General features: G+C 43.2%; 1 protein-coding gene across 2 annotated transcripts in view; it reads right to left on the bottom strand.

Annotated features, from left to right (window-relative positions):
• Window positions 1–535: 535 nt before the first annotated feature.
• rbm20 (RNA binding motif protein 20) overlaps window positions 536–20,255 on the bottom strand; it is a 242,159-nt gene continuing 222,439 nt past the window's right edge. For both annotated transcript variants that reach the window (XM_059652899.1, XM_059652898.1), the window contains exon 14: window positions 536–1,016. In XM_059652899.1, coding sequence (XP_059508882.1) covers window positions 894–1,016 — 123 coding nt within the window. In that variant the 3' untranslated portion in view covers window positions 536–893. The remainder of the gene's footprint in view (window positions 1,017–20,255) is intronic.

Genomic DNA, 20,255 nt, shown 5'->3' on the forward strand with positions numbered 1-20,255 from the left:
AGATATTCCAGAGCTAGGAGGTGCATGACTATGGGAGGATCAGAACATTAGTCTGAGAATTTCAAATTTGAAATGTTGTTGAACTAGGAGCTAATGTAAGTGAGTAAACATAGGGGTAATAGATGGATATGATGACAGCGAGTTGCGCTTTGTGTTTTGAATGATACAAATAGCCTTGATTGTGGAATCAAATATGGTCAAATAAACATGTGGAATGCATTTTTTAGCTGGCCTGTAAAAAATGGCCATTGGGCTAAGTGACAGAAGCCACCTGATATCAGAACATAGCTGTTTGGTGCGCTATACTGGCGTATAGGAGTGAAACTGAGAAATGCCTTTGGGTGCAGATGGCAAAATAAAACTGATGTGATAGGTCTCAGCAATAAAATAAGCAATTTCAATCTTTAAATAAGTTTTTTTAAATTAAATTCATATCTGTTTTTCTGATACAACTTTCTAAATAACTGTTTCCTATTTAGTGCTTCTAATAAATTATGTAATATTGGAAAAAAACACTAATTTTAATTATCTGCTGTTGAATCAAGCAACATGTTGTTTAGACATAAATTAGTTATCCATATGAAATGGTCCAAGTAAAATTCTTTCATCAACCCAATACATTTAGTCATGATCATGGTGAAAGTTAGAAACTGGAAATTCCCTGAATATGATTTGCCTGGTCAATGAAGAATATGGATGAAAATGTATTTCTAAAGTACCACAATAATTGAAAGGATTGTCTCTCTTTCTCACTTTCTCTTACTAGCAGCCCTTCCTTGGCCTGGTGTGGTACTTATGTATCACATCCTGGAACATGATTGTTAAGAACTAAGCTTTGGTTCCATTAGTTCCTTGATATTGGCGCCTCTCAGGCTTAATCCCAGCTGGCTGTTTCAGGATGGAGTCGATTTTTTATTTTCAAACTGTGGCATGATCCCAACTTCTTCCTCTGTTCCAGAACTACTGGCTTTTTCACCTTCCTTCAGGCTTTCTTCAGCTAACTGTGACAGGTATTTCTGTAACAAAAAGCAAAGTCTGTCGTAATTAAATAAGCATTTACAAAAGAAACAAGCTAAAACCTGAGCAAACATGATGCAACTTACAGTACTGATCATAATTGGTCACACAGATTTCTGATTGGTTCATTTAAAAATAATCCCCAAACTTTTTAAGTTCTGATTGGAAATAGGTTTGTTATCAGAAGATAATATTCCTAAAATGTTAAATACATTTACCTTAAATGTTCATGTGATATTTACATCCTCTAATATAACATGGGTGTCATCTCTACCTACTCTGAAGTTGTCAAATCATGCAGTGAAAGGTTATATGTTGAACAAAGTGTAGCATCCTAATTCTGGAAATTAAACTTAAAATATATTTTTACTGATTTTTATGAAGGAAGGACTTGTATTTTAAAAGCACCTTTGTGACCTCAAGATGCCCTAAAGTACTTTAAAGCCAAAGATTTGCTTTTGTAGTTGAGTCACTAAACCCCCTTAACAAACAACTTGTCCCTGCCCAGTGAGAATAATCTCACCTCAACATCCAGAATTTGGCTTGAAGGTGCAGTGTGTTAATCCTGACATTGAGATAGACCCCACTGGATTTCTCAGGTCATTCTGTCCCACATCTTACTATCCCCTATGTCATTCACACCCTTATAAGATCCCACCCAATAAATGTATTCAAAAACAAGTCTCTAAACACAATTTTATTAGCTTAGACTGGGTTTCCTGCAACACTGCATTGTACAAGAGGTTAGCGTATTGTGAGGAGTAGTGAGGAGGAAATTGCAAGTACCATGTACTACTCACAGATTAACTGAGTTGCTGAAATCTTTCAATCTGTGTGCACAAAGATTCAATAAATATTGACTACCCTGCACCCCTACCACCAGCGCTGTTTCAAACATATCATAGGTACACACCAGGTGCCTGTTCCTGACAACTTGTCAAAACTGTACTTTGATTGTATCATTCCCTGCAGTTTTATGCTGAATCTTCATGTTGCAAATATTGTATCCAGTTTCAGTTCTGCCAGGGAGATTGATGCCTGACATTTCCTGAAGCATTTTGTATGGGAACAATGCTTTAGTTTCACAGCATCTTTTGCTGTCTGGTTTTCTTATTAAATATCCTAAATTAATCTAGCGCCATTTGCCAGCATTTGTCCCATATCCATCAAAATTCTTGCTATCCATAAACACATTCAGATGTCATTTAAATGTTGCAATTGTACCAGCCTCCACCATTTTCTCTGGCAGCCCAATCTATACACCGCCATCCTCAGCACGAAAATGTTGCCCCTTAGGTGCTTTTTAAATCTTTCCCCTCTCATGTTGAACCTATGCTTCCTATGGCTTCCTCTACATTGGGGAAACCAAGCAGAGGCTTGCAGAACACCTCTGCTCGGTTCGCAATAAACAACTGCACCTCCCAGTCGCGAACCATTTCCACTCCCCCTCCCATTCTTTAGATGACATGTCCATCATGGTCCTCCTGCAGTGCCACAATGATGCCACCCGAAGGTTGCAGGAACAGCAAATCAGATTCCGCTTGGGAACCCTGCAGCCCAATGGTATCAATGTGGACTTCACCAGCTTCAAAATCTCCCCTTCCCCCACCGCATCCCAAAACCAGCCCAGTTCGTCCCCTCCCCCCACTGCACCACACAGCCAGCCCAGCTCTTCCCCTCCACCCACTGCATCCCAAAACCAGTCCAACCTGTCTCTGCTTCTCTAACCTGTTATTCCTCTCACCCATCCCTTCCTCCCACCCCAAGTCGTACCTCCATTTCCTACCTACTAACCTCATCCCACCTCCTTGACCTGTCTGTCTTCCCTGGACTGACCTATCCCCTCCCTACCTCCCCACCTATACTCTCCTCTTCACCTATCTTCTTTTCTCTCCATCTTCGGTCCGCCTCCCCCTCTCTCCCTATTTATTCCAGAACCCTCACCCCATCCCCCTCTCTGATGAAGGGTCTAGGCCCGAAACGTCAGCTTTTGTGCTCCTGAGATGCTGTTTGGCCTGCTGTGTTCATCCAGCTTCACACTTTATTATCTTGGATTCTCCAGCATCTGCAGTTCCCATTATCTCTTAAATCTATGCCCTCTAGTTTTGGACTCCCCCATCCCAGGGAAAAGACCCTGTCTATTCACCCTATCTTTTTCTCCACATGATTTTGTGAACCTCTAATAAGCTTATCCCTCAGCCTCCAAAACTCCGGAAAAATAGCCCCAGCCTATTAAATTTCTCACTTTAGGCAAATCCTCCAACCCTAGCAACATTCTTCTAAATCTTTTCTGAATCCTTTCAAGTTTAGCAGCATCATTCCAATAGTTGGGAGGGCAGAATTGCACACGATATTCCAAAAATAGCCTAACCAATGTCCTGTACAGCCTCAACATGACATCCTAATTCCTACATTCAATGCACTGAACAATGAAGGCAAGCGTACCAAATGCCTTCTTTGCTATCCTGTCTCTCTGTGACTCCACTTTCAAGGAACTATGAACCTATATCACAAATAAGGTGTAGAGCTCGAGGGACACAGCAGGCCAAGCAGCATCATAGGAGCAGGAAGGCTGATGTTTTGGGCTTAGGCCCTTCATCAGAATAGGAGGCGGGGAAGGGGGCTCTGAAAGAAATAGGGACAGAGGGGGAGGCAGATCGAAGATGGATAGAGGAGACGATAGTTGGAGAGGAGACAGACAAGTCAAAGAGGCAGGGATGGAGTCATAGAACATAACAGCACAGTACAGACCCTTCGGCCCTCGATGTTGTGCCGCCCTGTCATACCGATCTGAAGCCCATCTACCTACACTATTCCATGTACGTCCATATGCTTATCCAATGACGACTTAAATGTGTCTAAAGTTGGCGAATCTACTACTGTTGCAGGCAAAACGTTCCATTCCCTTACTACTTTCTGAGTAAAGAAACTACCTCTGACATCTGTCCTATATCTTCCACCCCTCAATTTAAAGCTATGCCCCCTCGTGTTCGCCGTCACCATCCTAGGAAAAAGGCTCTCCCTATCCACCCTATCTAACCCTCTGATTATTTTATGTTTCAATTAAGTCACCTCTCAACCTTCTTTTCTCTAATGAAAACAGCCTCAAGTCCCTCAGCCTTTCCTCATAAGACCTTCCCCCCATACCAGGCAACATCCTAGTAAATCTCCTCTGCACCCTTTCCAAAGCTTCCATATCCTTCTTATAATGCGGTGACCAGAACTGTACACAATACTCCAAGTGCGGCCGCACCAGAGTTTTGTACAGCTGCAGCATAACCTCTTGGTTCCGGAACTTGATCCCTATATTAATAAAAGTAAAACACTGTATGCCTTCTTAACAGCCCTGTCAACCTGGGTGGAAACTTTCAAGGATCTGTGTGCATGGACACCGAGTCAGTAAAGGTGAGTGTAGGTGGGGAGTTAGGGAGGAGATGGGTCAGTCCAGGGAGGACGGCGAGGTCAAGGGGGTGGGATGAGGTTAGTAGGTGGATGATGGGAGTGTGGCTTGAGGTGGGAGGAGGGGATAGGTGAGAGGAAGAACAGGTTAGGGAGGCACGGACTAGCTGGGCTGGTTTTGGGATGCAGTGGGGGGAGGGGAGATTTTGAAACTTGTGAAATCCACATTGATACCATTGGGCTGCAGGGTTCCCAATCGGAATATGAATGGCTGTTCCTGCAATATTCGAGTGGCATCATTGTGGCACTGCAGGAGGCCCATGATGGACATGTCATCTAAGGAATGGGAGGGGGAGTTGAAATGGTTCGCAACCGGGAGGCGCAGTTGTTTATTGCAAATCGAGTGGAGGTGTTCTGCAAAGCGGTCCCCAAGCCTCCGCTTGGTTTCCCCAATGTGGAGGAGGCCACAACGGGTACAGTGGATACAGTATACCACATTGGCGGATGTGCAGGTGAATGTCTGCTTGATGTGGAAAGTCATCTTGGGGCCTGGGATGGGGGTGAGGGAGGAGATGTGGGGGCAAGTGTAGCATTTCCTGCGGTTGCAGGGGAAGGTGCCGGGTGTGGTGGGGTTGGAGGGCAGTGTGGAGCGGACAAGGGAGTCACAGAGAGAGTGGTCTCTCCGGAAAGCAGACAAGGGTGGGGATGGAAAAATGTCTTTGGTGGTGGGGTCGGATTGTAGATGGCGGAAGTGTCAGAGGATGATGCGTTGGATCCGGAGGTTGGTGGGGTGGTACGTGAAGACAAGGGGGATTCTCTTTTGGTTGTTATTGTGGGGGTGGGGTATGAGGAATTAGTTGCGGGAAATACAGGAGACACAGTCAAGAGTGATCTCGGCCACTGTGGTGGGGGCAGGGCCGCGGATGTTGCGGTCCTTGAAAAACAAGGACATCTGATATGTTTGGGAGTCATATGCCTCATTCTGGGAGCAGACGAGTGGAGGTGAAGGAATTGGGAATAGGGGATGGCATTTCTGCAGGAAGGTGGATGGGAGGAGGTATATTCTAGGTAGCTGTGGTAGTCGGTGGGCTTGAAATGGATATCGGTTTCCAGGTGGTTGCCCAAGATGGAGACAGAGACGTCTAGGATCAATGTGGATTTCACAAGCTTCAAAATCTCCCCTCCCCCACTGCATCCCAAAACCAGCCCAGCTCGTCCCCGCCTCCCTAACCCGTTCTTCCTCTCAGCTATCCCTTCCTCCCACCTCAAGCTGCAACCGATTTCCTACCTACTAACCTCATGCTGCCCCCTTGACCTGTCCGTCCTTCCTATCTCCCCACCTAGACTCACCTTTACTGGCTGCATCCCCACCTCTTTGACCTGTCTGTCTCCCCTGCACCTATCTTCTCCTCTATCTATCTTCTATTTGCCTTCCCCTCTCTCCCTATTTATTTCAGATCCCCCTTCCCCTCCCCCATTTCTGATGAAGGATCTATTCCCCAAACATCAGCTTTCAGCAGTACAAGGGAATAGTGTGAGCAGAAAGCCAACTTAGCGCAAAATTCTCATCAGACTTTGTCAACTACCGAAAGGTATATAAATTAGCACAAAACCTCTTAAAATCTCTAGAAAGTAAAAGTTAATGTTCCAGATGCACAGGTAAAAATCACATAAACACGAAACAATGTCCAGTTTATAATGAGGTAACAAGGTGTGGGGCTGGATGAACAGGATTCTCAAATACATAGGGAGACGGGGGAGGCGGGTAGAAGTTGGATAAAGGAGAAGATAGGGTGAGAGGAGACAGGCAGGTCAAGGAGGCGGGGTTAGAGCCAGTGAAGGTGAATGTAGTTGGGAAGTTAGGGGGTGGTAGGTCAGTCCAGGGAGGACGGACAGGTCGGTGGAGGGGGGGAAGTGAGATGAGGTTCGTGGGTAGGGGATGAGGGTTGGGCTTGAGGTGGGAGGAATGGTTAGGGAGGCGGGGACTAGCTGGGCTGGTTTTGGCATGTTGTCGAGGGAGGGGAGATTTTGAAGCTTGTGAACTCCACATTGATACCCTTGGGCTGCAGGCCAATATGAGATACTGCTCCTGCATCTTTCAGATACCGTCCTTTATCCATCTTTTATCTCCCTCCCCGTCTCCCTATTTATTTCAGAATCCCCTTCCCCTCCCCCATTTCTGAAGCAGGGTCCCGAACCGAAGCGTCAAGCTTTCCTGCTCCTCTGATGCTGCTTGGCCTGCTGTGTTCATCCAGCTCCACACCATGTTATCTCAGATTCTCCAGCATCAGCGGTTCCTACTATCTCTGCTCCCATTTATAGTGTTCAGTGAAAACTTTCTTAGACACTGGGACATTTCCGGAGGCTACAGTAAAAGACAAACAGTTGGAACACAGGATTAATTATACTTACAGGAATGAAGAGTTTAGCATCTACAGCAACCATCTTTGGAAAAATACCCAGAATACCAGGACACATCTTCATTAAAATACGTATCATTACAAACTGAAGTCACCTTTGGAAGACACAAGTCAATCTTTCTAAGGTGCGATAGATGATTCAACTCAAGCAGACCTTACATGTTAATGGTCAACCAGCTAACTTCAAACTTGATGCTGGGGTGAGTGTTATTATTTTGTCTAAAAATATTCCTTGGTTGAGGAGAATGAATTGAACAATCTTTTGATAGAGAACTGCTTGATGCAGGCTGAATGCTGTTCATCATCAAAGGAATGCCAAGAGTCCTCTTAAAATACTTATATCATGTGGGACAAGTGTAAATTATTTGAAACCAAACCACTTCTCACTTCCAAGCAGAAACATGTGCCTCACATTTAAAATTCTACACCATCTGATAAAGAACATTAACCAACTTAGAAACCAAAAAGCAATAATCAAAGTAAGTTACTCAAAAAGAGGAAGACATCAGAGGTCTCTATAAGAGTGTTCGCAGAACTGAAGAGAAAAAAATACACCACTTGAGATTGTTTCAAAGATAGTAGGAACTGCAGATGCTGGAGAATCTGAGATAACAAGGTGCAGAGCTGGATGAACACAGCAGGCCAAGCAGCATCAGAGAAGCAGGAAAGCTGACGTTTCGGGCCTAGACCCTTCTTCAGAAACTTGTGTCTTAAAATTCTAAAATCAGGAGCATGTGTTTAGGATCTAGAGTGCATTGCCTGAGAATGTGGTTGAGATAAAGTTTAATTGCAGCTCTCAAAAAGGAATTTGATAATTATCTGAAGAGAAGCATTTCTGAAGAAGGACCTAGGCCCAAAACATCAGCCTTTCTGCTCCTCTGATGCTGCTTGGCCTGCTGTGTTCATCCAGCCTCACACCATGTTATCACTGAAGCAACATTAGCAGTTTTACTGTTTATGAATGAACCTGATAACATGAAAATATTATCCAAAGGAATACAATCAGGAATGGAAGGATCACATCTTTTGTGAGTACATCTCTTATAACATCAAAAGGAATAGTTCTTCTTTCAGAAACATGACTGTTTTCTCCAACAGGAAACAAATGTTCAACAGTGACATCGATGCCAAAGAACATTCTCTGTAAAGAGTCTCTAAGAAAATGAGGTTCCACCAAGGTTCCAGTGTGGCAATGAACTGTCCCTGAGTACTTCAACCTCAAGCTGTACACTTTGAACTCAAGAGATAACAAGGTGCAGAGCTGGATGAACACAACGGGCCAAGCAGCATCAGAGGAGCAGGAAGGCTGACGTTTCAGGCCTTGACCTAGGCCCAAAATTCAGCCTTCCTGCTCGGCCTGCTGTGTTCATCCAGCTCTACACCTTGTTATCTCAGATTCTCCAGCATCTGCAGTTCCTACTATCTTCACTTTGAACTCAACATGGTTGTCAGTTATCTCTAAAATCAGAGACTGTGGTGGGAGGTTTGAGAAACCTACATTCCTTTTTTAAACCAATTGTTTGAAGAACATAACAATCAGAAACAAAGCTTGGAGGGAAATGTCACAAGGCTACTAGTATCTGAAAGGGTTCATTTACATAACTAGATAAGGTCTGCCAGAGGATATAAATAATCGACCCTGGGAGAACTAATCAGTTCTCCAAGAGTTGCAGAGATTCCTTATTTGTTGCAAGTGGATCTTAACCAGTTAGTGAGTTGTTCTTAGTTTGAACAGCAAAAAGATAAAGTAGTACCATGTGTTTGCTCTTAAGTTGAGCCTGATGTCTCATAAGAGACAATGAAGTTTCACAGCAACAATATAAATAGCCACTAAGTGAGATGTAACAAACCTTTAGCAGCTGAAGACATCATGTGGTCTTCCCTCCCTACTTGGCACCAATAGGTTGACTAAGGCCAATAAGGATTGGTGGCTGTGAATTGGCCCTCAGTATGTTGGCGTAGCAGGCAGCCAATATTACAAGATTGAGAACACAGATTTAAGATAAGCAGTGAAAAACCAGGAGCATTGTGTTTAGGATCTGGCATGCATTGCCTGAGAATGTGGTTGAGATGAAGTTTAATTGTTGCTGTCAAAATGGAATTGGATAATTATCTGAAGAGAAGAAAAATGGCTCTGGAAAAAAGCATGGGAATAGGATTAGCCAAGTTGCTGTTGTATGGAGCTGACATGGCAATGTCGGACCAAATGGCCTCTTCGTGTTCCATAACCATTTCATGGGTCTGCGACAACATTTATTAGATCAGAGATGAACTGCAGTGTTTCGGTGTCTCTTGTGGCCTTCTGTTGTTTTCTGTTTGTTTATTTTCTTACCTTATTTGATTATTCAGCAAATATCTGTTCTTTCCCCATGAGGAGGAAGAGGTTTATTTCAATAAGGTACTACCTCCAGTTACATGCTGCTGTCTCATTAAACTGAACCAGGTGAAGGCAGTCAGCAGTGAGAGCCGCTACCTGTTGTTTTCTGATTCAGGGTCAAATGAGTCACATTCTAAACATGCAGTTTGCCTCATTAGAGCACTTTTAACAATCTATTTATATTTCTACATTTACCATATGGCCAACTGTATCTCAGTAGGTATACATGTAGAGGACATGATAAAGTCAGCAATTTACCACCGCCTAAAGTGTTGCAATTGTTCCCCTGTGAATATATACACAATTAAACTCAAGACCTTCATTTGACTCTTTGATACATTTAAAATAACACCTTCAAGGGCTAATATTCAATATTAGCATCCAACTGAGCTTGTGCTTAGTATATTGGACTGTCCCCAAGAAACTGTCATAAAGTTTCTCATCTCCATGAAATTTGGATTTGTGTTAACTTCTTTTCGTTCTGTAGAATTAGCACATTCCACTCTATATCTTGTCAATTAGTTTGGACAGCAGTGTTGTTTCATTTGAAGTCTGGAAGTGCTAATCTGCCAGGGATTTCCAATACTACTGAAGTGCCAGGGGCATTACAAAACCAGCTGAGTTTTCCTGGTCTTTTTAAAGAATGTCATGTGTCTCAGTCATGAATTGTAGCAATTGCATTTAACTCATTTTACATAAGAAACGCAAAGCTTGCACTATTCTACTGACTATCCATGAGCACTAAAAGGAAACAAGGTTCCTGAGCCAAGCACAAATGCATTTCTTAATATGGTGAACTGTGTTAGATAATTTATTTTAAATGGACCCTTTGCTACACTCATGAACTCATTGTCTTAGATAGAGTCAAACAGCATGGAAACAGATCCTTCGGTCCAATTCATCCATGCCGACCAGATATCCTAATTTAATCTAGTCCCATTTGCCAACATTTAGCAAAATATGTTCGGAACACGTAGGAAATTGATTGAGTCTAACACAGAAATATATTGCTGTTCATTTAGTGTCACTGAGTAAAAATCCTGGAAGTCCTTCCCTGAAAGTACCGTGTGCACGTGGACTGCAGTGGTTGAAGAAGGCAGCTCATCACCACCTTCTCAAGTGGCAATCAGGGATGGATAATAAATATTGACCCAGCCAGCGACACTTTCATCCTGCGAGCAAATAAATAAAAAGGATGTGCCAAACTCTCACTGGAAAATAACTGATATAATCTGTTTACTAAAGTCACCACAGTAACAACATACGCTTCAGTATAATTTTAATGTCTTTATCCAGCAATAAAGGTGATCTAACTTTGTAGTTTAAGTTATCCCAAGCGTATATACCATCACATTCTAATTCTAACTTCCAGTTTTCACACATAATCAGGGCCATTTTCAGGATCCAGTTAGTTTTTGGCTGCAGCAGACTTTTCAAAGCTGCTGTTTGGTTTTTGCTATGTTAATGTGCACACACCAATGATATGGGTAAACGGAACACCAATGGAATGGATAAACGGAACACCAATCGAATGGATAAACGGAACACCAATGGAATGGGTAAACGGAACACCAATGGAATGGATAAACGGAACACCAATGGAATGGGTAAACGGAACACAAATGGAATGGATAAACGGAACACCAATGGAATGGGTAAACGGAACACAAATGGAATGGATAAACGGAACACCAATGGAATGGATAAACGGAACACAAATGGAATGGATAAACGGAACACCAATGGAATGGGTAAACGGAACACAAATGGAATGGATAAACGGAACACCAATGGAATGGGTAAATGGAACACCAATGGGATGGATAAATGGAACACCAATGGAATGGGTAAATGGAACACAAATGGGATGGATAAATGGAACACCAATGGAATGGGTAAATGGAACACAAATGGGATGGATAAATGGAGCACCAATGGAATGGGTAAATGGAACACAAATGGTATGGATATATGGAACACCAATGGTATGGATAAACGGAACACTAATGGAATGGATAAATGGAACAGCAATGGAATGGGTAAACGGAACACAAATGGTATGGATAAATGGAACACAAATGAATCTGTTACCATAAGCTGAGTAGCGTTTTGGTGCATGAAGCAGTTGAAAAGTATCGAACTTTGTCAACATTACGGCATATTGATAGCATCGAGCATCAGCTTCAGTGGCCTTTTTAAAGCTTTTTGATTTATGCCTTTATTCTTAGCCTCATGCTTATCCCAGCATCCCAGTGACTGAAACCATATGCATTTATAAGTTTTAATTTTTCATCTCTCCTCTGATTGGCGTTGCTCATGTGCAACACATTGACACCTCAGGAGTCATGTATTCGGGTGTTCACTCACTTGGCTATACATTTTCTAGTTTCTTCAAATGTTACTTTAGTTTTTATTATCATTAATCTCCTGGTTTTTGAAGCTGTCTTCTATCTTATCCCTTGCACCCTAAAACTATGAAGAGCTGCTATTCTAGTTATTCTATAGCATTCTAATCTCATTTTTATAAAATAATTTCATTACACCACAGTATTGAATTCTAACTTCTCCATCACCTTCACTTCTCGCGTTTCTAAAATCTAACCTGAAGTAATCATGGCGACCCAGCTTTTATGCTGACTTCGTCCCTTTCAATTGGTCGATTTTCAACCTTGTCATATGATGCTTCCTACTTCCATGATGCTCCACACATTTAGCTCACTTGCACAATCCGTTTGGCTTCAAACTCCAAGCTTGTGAAAGAACGAAAGAAACATTTCTAACCGCATAAACCATTCTGCAAGAAATGAGAGCTTCTTAACTAAACTTTTATTTACAATTCATCATCACATGGGTCTTTTGGATCTGGAACCTAAAATTATCAGATCAAATTGTTCAGGCAAAGTAGAAAATGTTTACATTTAGAGTTTGTTTGCTTTGATATATGTCCTTATAAGTAGAGAGCTGGAATGTTCTAAAGACTCTGTATGGTAGCATATGTTCTTTGTTTAACTTAATTACTGAAGTTTTGATATAAAACTTCCCGTTAATCTGGTCTAGGATTCCTTTGATTATAGATTCCATCTTCATGTTGGCGTTATTCCAAGGGTAGGGAGAAGGGAATAAATTCCACAAGAATTCTTTTTTAACTACACTCTGCATATGTCAGTAACTTATATGATGATTCGGTAGGGGTCTCTACATTAAAAACACTTGCTAACCGGGATTTATAAGTTTGGGGGTTAAATTGTTTGCTCAAGACGAAGACATTGCCATGGATCACACTGCAGAGATCACATAGTGGCTTTAATCTTTTTTACTTTGATTCAAATCTCTGGGGAGCTTTGTAGGGGGCATGGTTGAGGATTTAAATCAATTCACCTAAAGGGCTAATTTTATAGTCCTTTCTGAGAATTAAAGTCTTTTTTAGTTGAATTTAATTCAGGGGATATTACCTTTGCCAGCCGGCCCACCATTTATTGTCTGTCCCAGTTTCTCATTGAGAAGGTGGTGGTGAGCTGCCTTCTTGAACCGCTGCAGACCATATGCTGTAGGTTCACCTTAATGTCCTTAGGGAAGGAATTCCAGGATTTTGACCCAGCAAAACTGAACGAATGGTTATATATTTTCAAGTCAGGGTGATGAGTGGCCTGGAGGGGAAGTAGCAGGTTGTGGTGATCCCATGTATTTGCTGCCCTTTTCCCAGACGAAAGTGGTCGTAGGTTTGGAAGGTGCTGTCTGAGGATCTTTGGTGAGTTTCTGCAGTGCTTCTTGTAGATAGTACACACTGCTGCTACTGAGCGTTGGTGGTGGAGGGAATGAATGCTTGTGGGTGTGGTGCCAATCAAGCGGGCTGCTTTGTCCTGGACGGTAAAAGTAAAGTAAATTTTTAAAAACATATAACTTAAACTATGGTTGTAAATGACTTAAAAACTTGCTTACAAGAGATGGAAAATAATGTCACAAACAGACAAAGGTGAGGTTCTCCAATTCGTTATGGTTCCAGATGGGATACCCCAAACTGTTAAGCTGTTGGGTGAAACTGTCTCTTCCTCTTTATTCAGCTATCTTCTCAGGTGATTGTTAACTTAAGAACAATCCCTTCACTTGCAGACAGCTTTCTCCCAGACCCAAATGAATTTGTGTTTGAATAGGAGTCGATTTCACTGGGGCTTTGTTGAATTAACAAAGAGTGAGTTTATTAATTACTAAATGCGCAAAGAATTAGTAACACGATGTACATGTCTACAGATTATAAACAATCATAGAATCATACAGTACAAAACAGACCCTTCAGCCCATCAGGTCTAAAGCAAAATAGGATGATGAAGACACCACGTGTCTGTCTCATAATTCCCAATCTATTCCAGAGCCTAAAGTTCCTGAAGACACTTCACTCTGACAGATGTTAAATGTGTAAGTAACTGACAGAGTAGGGTGGTGAGGTGGAGGTAGGGGCACAGGTGCCTGAACAGGTTGGTGTTTGGGGTGGTAAGGAAGTGAGGGGCTAAAGTGCCAGAGGAGTGAAGGGGTTTGGTATCAAATAAATGAGGGGATAGGATGGCAGGTGGGTCGGGTTATGGCGAGGGGTTGGGTGCCAGGGAAGTGTGTGGGTGTCAAGAGTGAGTTGGCTGAAGTTGGAGGGGATTTGGAAGGTGCTATTTTCTTGGTGTGGGGTGGGGTTTAACTCTTTGATGTGGGATTAGCTGTCAGGTCAGGGGAGGGGTTGGGGGGAGTTAGTAATTCTAGCACACAAGGATTGAGAAGATATGGACATAGAACCAGCAGGGGAAGGGGTAGTTTAGGTGCCCCGAGTGAGGTCAATGGGAGTAATCGAAACCTACCAACTCCCACTCAGAGTTGGGACTTCATCAGAGGAATTTAGGGCAACAGACCAATGGAAGTTTCACCTTCCTGTGGAGCTCAACAGAGTCATCAATGTCAGGTATTCACATGGTCCCAATACACAAATCCTGTCAAAGTGACTGCATCAACTCTCTTCCTATTGGAAGATCTGGTCCATAGCTATCTTCTAATGGTGTGGACATCTTGCTAGTTGGACACCTTTAACCACCTCCACGTCAGTAACTAAAGTTGCAGTTTTGTATTAGGACTAACACCAGGATGTGGTGAATGAGTCAGTGAAAATCTGTGCGGATTAGATTACCCAGGAACACCGTTTTGTAGTCTCATGCGTCTCCTGGCTCTTGCCCAGGTATTTTGTGTGGAGAATGTTTGAAAACTGGGTGCATTATAATCTCCTCGATATAATTATATATAAACTAATTATAGTTAGCCCTGAGCATTCTTTGTTTACATGATATTAGGTTTTTTTTCCCTATCCTGTCATGTAAATTCTCAGCCATCCACAAAACTAATATTTAGGTTTCCTTGGACCAGTTGGGCTTTACTATATTAAAGCGTTCAAGCAAAATTCAGTTGACATCCGTAACTTACTTTCCCACCAATCAATTATGACCCACTTGCAGACAACAGGTATTCCTGTTTACTCCACGGGGAGGTGATGGCCTGGTGGTATTATTGCTAACAGTTAATCCAGAGACCCAGATGAAGTCCTGGGGACCTGAGTTTGAATCCTGCCACAGCAGAGGGTGACATTTGAGGTCAATAAAAATATCTGGAATTAAGAATCTAACAATGACCATGAATCCATTGTCAATTGTTGGGGGAAAAACCCATTTGGTTCACTAATGCCTTTTTACAGAAGGAAACTGCCATCTTTACCTGGTCTAGCTTACATGTGGTTGACACTGGGCAATAAATGCTGCTTAGCCAGTGATGCCCTCATCCCATTAATGAAATTTTTAAAAATCTATTTTTTGACTGAAACTCATCATAAACCATCCTATGTCGTTGCAGGATCACTTTTTATGTGGGATAACAAAGTGTGAAGTTGGATGAACACAGCAGGCCAAGCAGCATCTTAGGAGCACAAAAGCTGACGTTTCGGGCCTCCCCATCCCCCTTTTCTGATGAAGGGTCTAGGCCCGAAATGTGCTCTTGTACTCCTGAGATGCTGCTTGGCCTGCTGTGTTCATCCAGCTTCACACTTTGTTATCTCGGACTCTCCAGCATCTGCAGTTCCCATTATCTCTGATCACTTTTTATGTGGATCACCTGCATCCATCTTATCGTCCTGCCCCTTCTCTCTGTGCAAAGCACTGCCTGTGACTGATACAATCAACAGTCCTCACTCATCATTCTTACTTTCTGCCTTGAGGTCAATTCTCCCCTTGGTGTCCTCCAGAAGCACACTTTGGCTCCTCAGGCATGTGTATTCAATGGGGTTTCTCTATGAAAATTAAATGATGCTACTTGTTCTGTACTACAAGATAATTGCTGAGGGCTGAGGAGTGACCTTATGGAAGAGGCACAGATAAGGTGAATGGCCAAGGTCTCTTCCCCAGTGTAGGGGAGGCCAAAACTAGAGGGAATAGGCTCGAAGAGAGGGGCAACTTTTTCATGCAGAGGGTGATACATGTATGGAACGAGCTACCAGAAGAAATGATAGACCTGGGTACAATTAGAACATTTAAATGACATTTGTACAGGTACGTGGATAGGAACGGTTTAGAGGGATATGGGTCAGACACAGCCAAATGGGACTAGTTCAGTTTCGGAAACCTATTCAGCATGGACAGGTTGGGCCAAAAGGGCCGGTATCCATGCTGGTGTGACTCTATGGTGCTGCTCTGATTATTATGATGACGGTGTACTGTCTTTTTTAACATTTCTATAATACATAACATTCTTGCGGGAGGTTTTGCTCGTGCTGTTGGCAGAATTTTAAACTAGTGCAGCACTAATACGATATGGTGAGAGCGCGGGTAAGTGGATCTGAGTCCGCGAAAAGATCAGCCATGATCTTATTGAATGGCGGAGCAGGCTGGAGGGGCCGAACGGCCTACTCCTGCTCCTAATTCTTATGTTCTTATGTTCTAATGGTGTGTTTGTTCAAGAGCATAACTTATAAAAAGAAGCAAGGCAGAGCGAGTTCAGCCACGTGGTGTCTACAGGGAGTAAGGTGAGGCTGAATGGCATCTACTTTTTTGTCAGGAGGTAAGACAGATGGATCCAGGGTGCGGACTGACACATGTAATTGCAATGTTGTTTCCATCACCAAGGTATGGTTGATATGACTGACAACTGAAGATTTTGGAATACAGGACCTTCAGGCAGCACAGGAGTGGGTGTCAAAGAGGAGATATTATCACTTCATTACAGAATCCAATTACTGCAGTAAGGAGGGATGATAACTTGGAAGGGTCATTAAATGAGGCTTTGTGGGTAGCACTTAGGGAAGAAATTGGGTGAGTATGGTGGTCACACTGTTACAAGTGTACAACAAGCGTCAGTGGGTTACTAAGGAGCAGATATGTGGCCAATGCACCATGGCATGCAAAACTAATAATCAGATAATTATATTAGAGGAATTTGACTTCCCAATATTAATTGGGATAGTGACAAGGGGTTTAAAGGAGCAGATTTTTTGAAATGTGTCCAAGAGGGCTTTTTATTATCAGTATGTAGATAACCCTGCAAGAGACAATGCAGTTCTCGACCTCATTGTAGGGGAATGAAGCTAGATGGGTTTTCGAATTGACAGTGAGGAAATATTTTAATGACAGTGACACAACACTGTATGTTCTAAAAACAAAACAGGAATTGCTGGAGAAACTCTCAGGTCTGGCAGCATCTATGGAGAGAAAACAGAGTGAATGTTTAGACCCCAGTGACTCTTCTTCAGAATGCCTGAGGTTCTTACTACTTTCTATTAGTCTTCCAACATCCACAGTTTTTTTTGAGTTTTACTGTATCTTTTAAGTTTGTTATGGAAAAGGAGAAAAATGGCCTGCAAAAAAAATTTTGGTTAGGGGAAAGCAAATTTTATTAAAATAACGCAGGACTTGGCCAAAGTAGACTGGGAATAGCTACTTGAGGATAAATCTACAACAGAACACTAGGAGATGTTCAAGATAATAAAATGTGAGGCTGGATGAACACAGCAGGCCCAGCAGCATCTCAGGAGCACAAAAGCTGACGTTTCAGGCCTAGACCCTTCATCAGGAGCACCTGAGCTCCTGAGATGCTGCTGGGCCTGCTGTGTTCATCCAGCCTCACGTTTTATTATCTTGGATTCTCCAGCATCTGCAGTTCCCATTATCATTAGGAGATGTTCAGAAGGGTACTGAGGGTCAGCAGGCCCAACATGTTCCCTTGAGGGTGAAATGTAGGAGCAACAAAACCAGAGATAGTGAAGATTAGATTCCCTACAGTGTGGAAACAGGCCCTTCGGCCCAGCAAGCGCATACCGCCCCTTGAAGCATCCCACCCAGACCCATCCCCTTATAACCCACACACCCCTGAACACTACGGGCAATTTAGCATGGCCAATCCACCTAACCTGCACAACTTTGGACTGTGGGAGGAAACCGGAGCACCCGGAGGAAACCCACGCAGACTCGGGGAGAATGTGCAAACTCCACACTGACAGTTACCCGAGGCTGGAATGGAACCCGGGTCCCTGGCGCTGTGAGGCTGCAGTGCTAACCACTGAGCCACCGTGCTGACATGGATGTCTAGGAATCTTCAGGACAGGATAGGAAGGAAAAACAGGGACAAAGGGTCCAAAACAATGGAGGCAGTAGAGGGATATTTAAAGTTTGAGAGGGAGGAGCTTGCGAGTTTTGAGAAGATTTGTAGCTCAGGTTGAGGTTCTGGATGTGAGTTTGCTCGCTGAGCTGGAAGGTTAGTTTTCAGACGTTTCGTCACCATTCTAGGTAACATCATCAGTGAGACTCCGACAAAGCGCTGGTGTTATGTCCCGCTTCCTATTTATCTGGTTAGGTTTCCTTGGGTTGGTGATGTCATTTCCTGTTCTTTTTCTCAGGGGATGGTAGATTGGCTCCAAGTCAATGTGTTTGTTGATGGAATTCCGGTTGGAATGCCATGCTTCTAGGAATTCTCGTGCATGTCTCTGTTTGGCTTGTCCTTAGGATGGATGTGTTGTCCCAATCAAAGTGGTGTCCTTCCTCATCTGTATGTAAGGATATGAGTGATAGTGGGTCATGTCGTTTTGTGGCTAGTTGATGTTCATGTATCCTGGTGGCTAGCTTTCTGCCAGTTTGTCCAATGTAGTGTTTGTCACAGTTCTTGCAAGGTATTTTGTAGATGACGTTCATTTTATTTGTTGTCTGTATAGGGTCTTTTAAGTTCATTAGCTGCTGTTTTAGTGTTGGTGGGTTTGTGGGCTACCCTGATGCCAAGAGGTCTGAGTAGTCTGACAGTCATTTCAGAAATGTCTTTGATGTAGGGGAGAGTGGCTATGGTTTCTGAGCCCCTTTTGTCTGTTTGTTTGGGTTTATTGCTGAGGAATCGGCGGACTGTGTTCATAGGGTACCCATTCTTTTTGAATACGCTGTATAGGTGATTTTCCTCTGCTCTGCGTAGTTCCTCTGTGCTGCAGGGTGTGGTGCAGGGAGGAGCTTGAATAAGCAATTAGGAGAACAAAGAGGGGGCATGCGAAAACACTGATGAGAGAATTCTAAGATATTCTACAATATATCAACTACTGATGTACGAAGTGAAGCGATGTTAGAGGCTTTGGTTTTGGACAGGCCCCCAGTCGGGACAAGTGGTATCCCAGGTTGCTATGGGAGACGAGGGCGGAAATAAAAAGGGCCCTGACTCAAATATTTGGATCACCTCTGTCCTGGGGAGGTGCCAGAGGACTGGAGGACAGCTAATGTGCTCCCCCTTTAGAAAGAGGTTGGCAAAGTTAGGGAACTATAGACCAGACGGCCTCACATCAGTGACAGGGAAACTATTGGATAGAATAGTGAAGGAGAAAATGAATCTCCATTTAGAGAGGCAGGTTTGATCAGAGGTAGTCAGCACAGCTTTGTCAGAGGAAGGCCGTGCCTAATAAATCTGGTGGAATGTTCGGAGGAGGTGACCCAGTGTTTGGATGAGGGTAGGGCAGTTGATGTAGTTTATATGGATTTCAGCAAGGCCCAAATACAGCCCCACTTGGGAACATGATAAAGAATGTAAATGTTCGTGGGATCCAAAATAACTTGGCAAGATGGAACTAAAATTAGCTCAGTGACAGGAAAGAGAGGATGGTGGGAAAATGCTGCGTGTGTGACCGGACCTGGTGTGCAGTGGTGTACAAAAACTAAAGTTGCTGGGAAAGCTCAGCAGGTCTGGCCTCATCTGTGAAGTAAAAATCAGAATTAATGTTTTGGGTCTGGTGACCCTTCCTCAGAACTCTCTGAAGAAAAGAATTAGAGGTGCAGTAGTGTACCACAGTGATCAGTGCTGGGTTTTTAACTGTTTGTGATATTCATAGATAATGTAGACGAGAATGCGAGGAGATGATAAGTATGTTTGTGAATGACACGAAGATTGCCTGTACTGTTGACAGTGGGAAGGAAGGTGTTAGTTTACTAGAGGATACAAATCGTTTGAGCAGATCAGTGACAGATGGAATTTAACCCTGATAAATGTGAGATGATGCACTTTGGAAGAAGTAACAAAACAAGAGAGTACTCATTGAATGAGAGGACACTGGAAGCTCAGAGGGATTTTGGGGTGCTTGTCCACAGATCCCCAAAGATGGCAGGACAGGTGGCTGAAAAGGTACAGGATGTTTGCCTTTATCAGTTATGGCATTGATTACAAGAACAGGGAAGTCATGTTGGAGCAACTTTGTGTCAGCTACAGCAGGAGCACTGCGTGGAGCTTTGGTCACTTCATTGTAGGAAGGAAGCAATTGTACTGGAGGGGGTGCAAAGGAGATTCACCAGGATGTAGCCTGGGATGGACCAGTTTAACAATGAAGAAAGGCTGGATAAGGTTGGATTGGTTTCTTCGGAGCAGAGAAAGGTGAACGGGGGTTTGATAGAGGTGCATTAGATTATGAGGGCCATGGACAGGGTGGGTAGAGAGCAGCTGTTCCCTTTAGTTGAAGGGTCAATAACAAGGGGGCACATTTTTAAGGGGAAAGGCAGGAGGTTTAGAGG

The sequence above is a fragment of the Stegostoma tigrinum genome, chromosome 20 (genome assembly GCF_030684315.1).
Source record: "Stegostoma tigrinum isolate sSteTig4 chromosome 20, sSteTig4.hap1, whole genome shotgun sequence".
Taxonomy (NCBI): Eukaryota; Metazoa; Chordata; class Chondrichthyes; order Orectolobiformes; family Stegostomatidae; genus Stegostoma; species Stegostoma tigrinum.